Source organism: Helianthus annuus, chromosome 17, assembly GCF_002127325.2.
Source record: "Helianthus annuus cultivar XRQ/B chromosome 17, HanXRQr2.0-SUNRISE, whole genome shotgun sequence".
Classification (NCBI taxonomy): Eukaryota; Viridiplantae; Streptophyta; class Magnoliopsida; order Asterales; family Asteraceae; genus Helianthus; species Helianthus annuus.
In genome coordinates this window covers 111,745,257-111,753,944 of record NC_035449.2, presented here as the reverse complement: position 1 = coordinate 111,753,944, position 8,688 = coordinate 111,745,257, and the positions used below count along the sequence as shown (strand labels likewise).

Sequence of the window (8,688 nt, the reverse complement as noted above, 5' to 3'; positions counted from 1 at the left end):
TTTATTAATTTTTTAGGTTGAAACAAACAGTTTATATATAAAATAAAAAAAATCTATATTATAAAGAAATTTCAATAAAAAATCGTTACATTAAAATAAGACATACCATTTGAATTACAATATAAAGGGACTGAATCATCTGTAACTAAATATATTAAAAAATAAGAATTTATCAGTATAATACAAAAACTATTAAAGAAAAAAAGCTATTTGAAGAATTCTACACTGTAAAATTTTACCATTAGTAATGTTCGACAATGGTGTCCTTCCAAGTGTACCTATATAATTATAAAATAATAAAAGGGAATAAAAAAAATATAATAAAAGAAACAAATTAAATTAACCGTTAACGTAAAAAATAATTGTAAGAAGAAAACTTACTATTAATTGATTGCGGAACTAATGTGATATCACTCAAAGGGGTATTTTCTAATCTTCTCTTATTTAACATCTCCTAAATTATATAATTGAAAAAAATAAAAATTATATACATGAAAAACATACAATTTATATAATTGAAAAACATACATAAGAAATAATAAAAAAAAAAAGTAATCATAAAATAGCCGTTTATTATCTAACCCATCAATCAATAACTACTCCCCATAAAAAAATTCATCATTACACTATAAACATCATTTCTCTTACAAAACTAAAACACAAAAACCGTCTTCTTCATCATCTAGGGCTTACCAAAATCAGAATTTCTAAATCGGAAGATAATCAAAGGGAAAGTTACTTATACCTTCTCGGACGATTTTAAACAAAAAGGTATGATCCTTATCATCGATATATTACTCATTCACTACTATTTGAGGAATAATAATGTGTGAAATGTATGAGTAACTTTAATTCGAATGAAGTTAGAACAGAGTTACATTATGAAATCATATATCAGTAGTATTTATAGATTGCATGTTTTGAATATCATTGATTTAGTGGGTTGGTAGAAATTTTAAGCTATCTGACTAAGAATAGGATTTTTTACATGTTTAAATAACATTGACTCTGTAATAAGTTATTAATTTTGAAAAAAATTAGATAATACCATATGAGATTAAAACAAAAAATACAATTACGGGTCGGATAACTTAATAGGAAACTAATTAGATTTATATGTCAGTACTGGTTAATTATTAAATGTTAATAATATTATCAAGAATGATTTTTAAACAGAAAATGATACTTGTTTTGGAATATTTGTCTTTTATATGTTATACCTGTTTTAATATATATTTATAATTGAAAATCAAACAATTTGCAAAATTAAGAAAAAATTAAAATATATGAGTACATTGCAGTTTAAAAGATGGTATCATCATTTGTTCAACTGATGGAAGAACCTAAAGATCTATCATTGGTATGTGTACTTTCATCTCTAAATTGATGGATCTAATCACAGTATGTAATATGTAATATTGACATAAGGCTATTTTTTATTGTTTCATGTAACTGTTAACCCAGCTGGTACCTGTTCAATTTGTGATAAAAAAATGGGGAAAACATTGGCAACACATGAACATAGAGGTTCATCATCAAGACGGTAGACATTGGACTGTAAGACTTAGACACATGAATAATCTACCAGTGTTAACAGATGGTTGGAGGGCTGTTGTTAACAGTCTTAATTTGTTAAAAAACACTTGGCTGCTGTTTAGAAGCTTGGGGGATAAAGAGTTGGAGGTTTATCCTTTCGTAAAGAATGTGTGTAATGAATCATTCATAACAATGAACAACTTAGCAAAGTTGGGTCTTACGGTAAGCATACTATCTCATAATTAATAGATATTCAAACTTTATAAGATAATTGAATTGTCATTGTATTGTTAATAGTAATACTTATATACTAACATTAATAACTTGCAGGTAATTCCAAGTGAGTATGTTACCATGTTTTTCAAAAATCACGAGGTAAACGGCATTTACCAAGTATATGCAGCTGGTAAGTACTGGGATGTGATGGCATCCAAGATTCATGTTACATATGCTTTTACGGACGGATGGCCGAAACTGTGTGAGAGGTTGGAAATTATGGAGGGTGACACAATGATCTTTGAAAAGATTGATAATGTTGTGTTTCAATTGAGGGTATTCAGGAAAGGAATTGAAGTTGAATTGGGGTTTCACGAAAAGTCCGAAGATACTGATTTTTGTGAAATCATATCTAAAAGAACATTCCAAGAAAGTGTTTGCTATGTAAGTATTTTTTTCTTACAAACAACATATATCACATAATTCAGGTTGGTTATATTTATGCTTATTTTTTTCAAGCAGAAGTTTGATGAATCTGAAAGTGAACGGGAGACAAGTGGAGATTTAGTGATGAATGAGGTACTGGATTATAATTTACTGAAAGTATATAATAAAATGTTGATTAATGAAATAATATACTACTGTTGCATTAGTTTCGAATAAAAATGAAATTGAACATTCATTAATTATGAAGATGACATCTTTGGAAATGAAAATTAACAGATTTTGAGAAGGAGACAAGGAATTCTAGATTGTGAGCAAGTTACATCACCTAAAATTAATGAATCTAGCTTTGAGGATAACGTCAAAGATGAGGTAATAAAGATTTGGTATACATAACCACAGCTTTTACAAATGGTTAAAAACGTATATTATTTATAATATTGATCCCTACCATTGTATATTTAATAGATTTACGAAAAAATACTATTGTTTTGTAAAGGTGATTGAATCAACATCAAAAAAAGGAAAGGAGGTTGACAAGACTCCGGAAGTGGTGACACCAAAAGTAGGAAACTATCGCCGATCATCTCACAAAAGAGAGGTAAACATTATTTTAATCACATGTATTATAACACTTTTCATTTATTGTTACATAACATCTTTCACAATTATAAAATGCATATCATTCATAAATATTATTATATTCATAGAGTATAAACTACAATGAGAAGGTATCAAAAAGTGGAAAAGAAAAGAAAAGGAAGCTTGGTAGTGGAATTCAATCAAAGGCTGAAGTTGATACTGAAAATTATGAGTTTACTCGAAAAGGAGAAAACAGATTGGTATGGAAATTTGAAATATAATGATTAAGATAATGTAAGTAGTTAATAAGGTATTTTATAATAATAACATGTAACATTTTTTTGGTAGCGCCTTCCTGTTGAGGTTGCAAGGAGATCTGGTCTTACAGAAGAACTTCATGCATTAAAGATTCAGACTTTGGATGGAAAAATCATGTGTAATGAAGTGGAAACAGAACAAAATGGTGGCAAACCGCGTTACAAAATGGTGAAGTGGGATAAATTTATGTGTGCAAACAGTTTGAAGAATGGTGACATGTTACACTTCAACTTTGTTACGTCTACACAGGTGCTCCAGTTAAAAAGTGTGGATCGAAAATAGAACAATATGTGAAAGGATGGTAGTAGTGTTATATTTTGTTGGCTTGTGGATTGTGAATGATAAGGGTTTTGGGGGGTAACCATATAATTGGTTATGAAGACAATGGTTTTATTTTTTTGGCTACATGATTATGTAACATGTAGATGTAAATTGAAACTATTATCGGTTAGCTATAATATATATAAGTATATAAATGAATGTTAATCATCTTGTTGACGTGTTGCATCAAACTAACAAAAACGTTGATTTATGAACAACATGTAATAAACCATTGTATATTCGTTTCTCAAATAAGATAATAAGAGTGGTAAACATACCTGACGTATTATAAGCTGTTGGTTAGTTTCAAAGTAAATGATTCCAGACAATGAAACGGTAAACGGATGCAAACTTACTTGTTGGAAAGAATGACAAGCAAAAAACACAGATCTAAAAAATGAACTGGAAAATGCAACTAAAACATTGAATAAAGAAAATGTGTGATGACAAAAAGTTATACACATTACTTACTTCATTTATAGAAAGTCGATAGATAAATTAGGCAAATTGTTGCTAAATTTTAGCACAAAATATAAGTAAATAATTAGTTGATAATAATTCTGATTGCGTAAGTTTGTAATGATAGTTATTTGTGATCCCAAAAATCATTAAGATCTTATAATTATATAATAAAACATTATATTTGTTAAAATATTTTAAGAAATGAAAAAACCTCAATTAAACCAGAAATATATAATAGTACGAACCATAATAAGGTTTTCCATTAAACCATAAACATATTATTTTAACAATGTAAAATTCTTAATTGTCATTTTGATATACTTGATATATAGTACGTTCGCCATTTTCAATAATCACCATCTCCTCTGTAACGTTTACGTTCTCTTCACTTGCATGTTGATCATGAAGTCCATAGAGTTCAATGAGTTCACGCGGCCACAACTCCATCAAAATAGACGAAGAAATGAACAAACCTTGTTCTTGGAGCATTTCCTAAAAAAAAAAAAGAATTCAAACATGTGAGTTTATTGAATAATGAACATTGGTAAAATAAGCCATAATTAGAGTTTTAAAAACTAAAACTCAATAACCATTACAAGATAATCTTCAACATAGCAACCACGTTTAAAAGCAAATTCACGTGATGATAAACCATCAAGCCATTGTTTAGAGACCAATTTGAATCGATGTATTGATTTCGTATCGATCCTTATTAATATCTGGAAAAGTATCAAATGAAAAGGAAGCTCAACCATTGTGTTTCTAAAACCAATTACAAAAACAGTGATTTCATTGTGTTTATATATAATTAAAGAATTTTAAAATAGGAATTGATAATGTCAAAATGGGAAATTTCCATACTTAAGCAACCTTCTAAATATCGGTTATGGAATTGATCACATCTTGTTTTAATATAGAATTTTATATTGTTATTTTCATGGGAAATTTCATATTCATATTGTTCTAAATTTCATTGTGAAATTTTCGATACGTAAATGATACATATTCTTATAAGTTATAAATCATTTACAAATCTACGAAATTAACAATAAGAATCTTGGGTTTATATATTAGGACTTGGATGAATAAAATAAATAGGCAACAAAATCTTATCATTATAATATATTTAATTATTATAACCTAACCAAAAGAAACAATTATTTTGAATAATAAATGCTATATATCCATGAAATACATAATAAATTTTTCGAACTTTTGTATGATATATTGTTCATAACATGGTATATAAATTATAGTATACGTAAATTGACATTTTGCACCATGTTAGAAACTTATATCAAAGATATTTTAACCTCATTAAAATAATTTCAAACTTTACCAAACGATATGAAAATGTAAAAAACACTTACGTCAAAATGAAAACTATAAAATATGAAGCAATAATAATATTCAAAGTAATAAAATTGTCTTCACAAAAAGCATAATCAATAAAATAGTAAAAACGTTCAATGATGCAACACCATTTGAAGACCATACTGCAAAAGTCCTTATTTCTCAATTTTTGGCGTCAGGAGATCCAAGCCGACAGCATCGTTGATTTCAACTTTCCCAGGACTGTTACGACGTTTAGTAGAAGAGCTATCAACAGCATCAACATCATAAACATCTTCCAGATTACGTTTAATGTTATCGAACTTCGTCGCTTCTTGATCACTACCATCTATAGGATCTGGCGTAACGCTGTCACCCATCACAGATTGAGATTCCTGAAACTACGTCATATATAAAAACATCCATTGGTTTCATAAAAATGTAATATATATAAAGGAAAAAAAAGTGTAGAACAACACAAGTATAATACCTTCCCTAAACCTTTGACATTACCAACTGAATCTGACAAACTTTGAACATTTGACTCCGAAAAGTCAGACTACAAAAAGTTAGAACTGTTTCAATTTATGAATAAAGACATATAGTTATCAATAACCGAAATATTATTATGCATGGAAGAAAAGCGTAACCTCATTAACTTTCCATTTTTTCTCCAAAGCAGAAAGTAGATCCTCATCGGAAGATAACATTGAAATCCCATAGTTTTCAACCTGGTTGGTAATGTTAAAACTGGAAATTTTTATTTGGAATGCAAACTTCTTGTTCAACAACACATCAAACTCAGATGGAAGTGATTGAAACGATCCTTCAGTGGAAGTGTCAACCTGTATAATGAGAAAGATATATATAACATATGTATAAATTGTGTAATAAATCATGCCAAACCTTTATCAGAATGATAAATATTTGTACCTTCGAGTAGATATCTAGCAGTTCTTTCGAGGTTTTTTTCAAAAGCTTAATAGCCTCATAATCAAACAAAGTACAGGAAATGGTTCCAGTTGAATCCTGAACCCTTAGAGGTATCTTGTATCTATTATACGAAAAAAAGTTAATAATTGTATAAAATTAGTTTTGAAATTAATTGTAAAATTGTATAGATACCGATGAACAGGAACAATGTCAACAGCATCACAATCTGGGTTTATACACTCAAACGACTTGTCATCCAACACGTCAAAACTGCCATCATCTCTTTCAACCAACTCAGTTTTCTCTTCAATTTGCTTCTTACAAACATTGCATGATAAATAATACCACGGCTTATCAATTGAAATAGCTATAACAGTACCAACAATGATAACCTTTTTCTCCTATCAAGTATATAAAGATTGTAGTTACAGATAAGTATATAGAAATGACATAAAAGATACGTGAAGCATATATATGTTTGATATACATACCACGTCAATAGAAGCAATAAAACCGTTCATAACAAAATCTTCAGCATTTAGAAACTCATCTTCTGCATTCGATATCACTTGGGAGCATGATTGTTTACTTGAAGATGATTTAGAAAACTCCTTCTCAAGATATCTATTAAAGTATAATAAATTAATAAAATGTTTAATCATTTTTTTAAAACGAATATTAAGCTATTAATGATATACCTGTCTTTGAATTCTTTGATCTCATGAATATCAGAATTTATGAAGACACGACTTGCTTCAAACATGTTAGTCAGTCCAACTTTACCTGATTGTAACAGACATTTAATTGAAATGACAGGTATAAAATAATCATTTGTGCATTGTAAAGACTAATATGTATAATTAAAATACATTTCTAGATTACCATATGGGAAAAAAAGTGGGTTAATACCTTGATATATGTTAACTGTTCCAAAATGGACAAGTATAACCACATGAGCAGGTCGATTTTTGTCATTCATGTAGTTTGACAAAGTGATTGCATAATTTTCCCACAACGTTACACTAATCTTTTGATCTCTGTAAATATTAAAAGTCACATTATCATTTTATAGCATAATAATATATCAAAATTGATAGTGACTTATAAACATCTATATTAAGTATTTGTTATAACATTATTACTCGAGATCCTTCAAGGTAATGGTCATTCGTTTTGTTTTAGATCCATCCTTCCTATTTGCATCTTCAATAGGATATGAGACAACCAAATAACCGATGAAATCTGTATATTAAAATATAAGGAAAAATTACAAACAACTAATCATAATTAAAACATTTAAAAAAATAAAAAGTATATAGTATTTACCTATTGGTGTATTCACTTCAATCTTTTTACTCAACACAGATTTAAAATCAGTGAATTTAAATAAGTACCGAGGACCAGACCAGTTATCAGTTTTCAGAACAGATGTGAAAGCATAAAAAGATAGTTTCTGATCTTTTCCGGTAACCTTAATTTTGGTTGTATCTTTGGCTAGGGATGGTTTATGAATCAATAAACAGTCATCAACTACCAAAAACTTAAGGAAACGTTTGAAAAGCTTATGTAAACAGCTACATTGAATGAAGGCACCCTGCAATTTAAAAAATTGTTATAACGAATCATACAGAATTAACACGTATATTTATTGAAAAAAGCATATTAATCATTATATAAAAACTTTAAATATCTTACCTCTTCATCCATTAACAACATGTCAACACGATAGATCTGGTTATCATAACCATTCATTTTTTTATCCCACATAGATATGATCTTAGCTTTGATGGTATAATTGGTGGAATGAGCATTAAGTGACCTGAACATAGTAATATGATTGTTCTCCATTTTCTCTGGTAAAGATTCACAATATTAGTAACTGATACTAATTCTAATGTATATATATAAAAATGAATAAAACAATTAAAAATAGGGAAAATGGTTTAACCTCAGATTTGGAAAAACACAGCAAAAGAAAGAAAGACAATTCGAATGTCGAGTCAGAGTCTTTAACTTCTGGTGTTATTTATACAATAAAAGTTGAGTAAATTATGGCATAAACGGAATATATTTATGGAAGTTATAAATCATTTACATAAATAAAATAATTTGGGAGACAAAGTAATTTGGGTAACGGTTTTAATTTCCTAATCTGTTACTATTTGTTTGCTATCAAGACTAAAAATTTAAAAAAAAAAAAAAACAATAAACATATTTACAGTTACCCAAATAATAATAATAATTTTTTATAAACAATGTATGCATTTTTTAGGACGTTGCAAATAAAGAAATTTTAATTGTATAATTGCTCATACCATAGTTAAAAGAGAATTCTATCAAGAAAGAGTTGGAATACCGTAACCTGTACACTTTGACATTTGACCATTTGAGCTAAAACCAGATAAGGATGAAGTAAAATCTGAGGAAGAAATGTAAAGACATACAATGTTAGTAATATAAGTAAAAACAGACGAATAATTGATTTAGGATTGTTCGTGCAAACATGAACAATCATAAAATAAACAAAATTGATTATCAATAAAA

General features: G+C 28.2%; 1 protein-coding gene across 1 annotated transcript; it reads right to left on the bottom strand.

Annotated features, from left to right (window-relative positions):
- Positions 1–5,387: 5,387 nt before the first annotated feature.
- On the bottom strand, positions 5,388–7,992 carry LOC110924815 (replication protein A 70 kDa DNA-binding subunit C-like). Its single transcript, XM_022168804.1, has 11 exons — positions 7,840–7,992; positions 7,471–7,738; positions 7,287–7,386; positions 7,054–7,181; positions 6,843–6,927; positions 6,636–6,768; positions 6,337–6,545; positions 6,145–6,265; positions 5,862–6,056; positions 5,702–5,770; positions 5,388–5,612 (listed from the first exon to the last, which is right to left on the bottom strand). Exons 1-11 carry the CDS (start codon positions 7,990–7,992, stop codon positions 5,388–5,390), a joined length of 1,686 nt encoding a protein of 561 aa, XP_022024496.1.
- Between the last annotated feature and the right edge of the window lie 696 nt (positions 7,993–8,688).

Coding starts and splice junctions, on each gene's coding strand:
- LOC110924815 (XM_022168804.1), bottom strand. CDS start 7,992: ATGGAGAACAATCATATTACTATGTTCAGGTCACTTAATGCTCATTCC. Junction 6,928..7,053: donor AACAGTTAACATATATCAAG/GTATTAACCCAC, acceptor TGTTACAATCAG/GTAAAGTTGGACTGACTAAC. Junction 6,266..6,336: donor GACATTGTTCCTGTTCATCG/GTATCTATACAA, acceptor TTCGTATAATAG/ATACAAGATACCTCTAAGGG.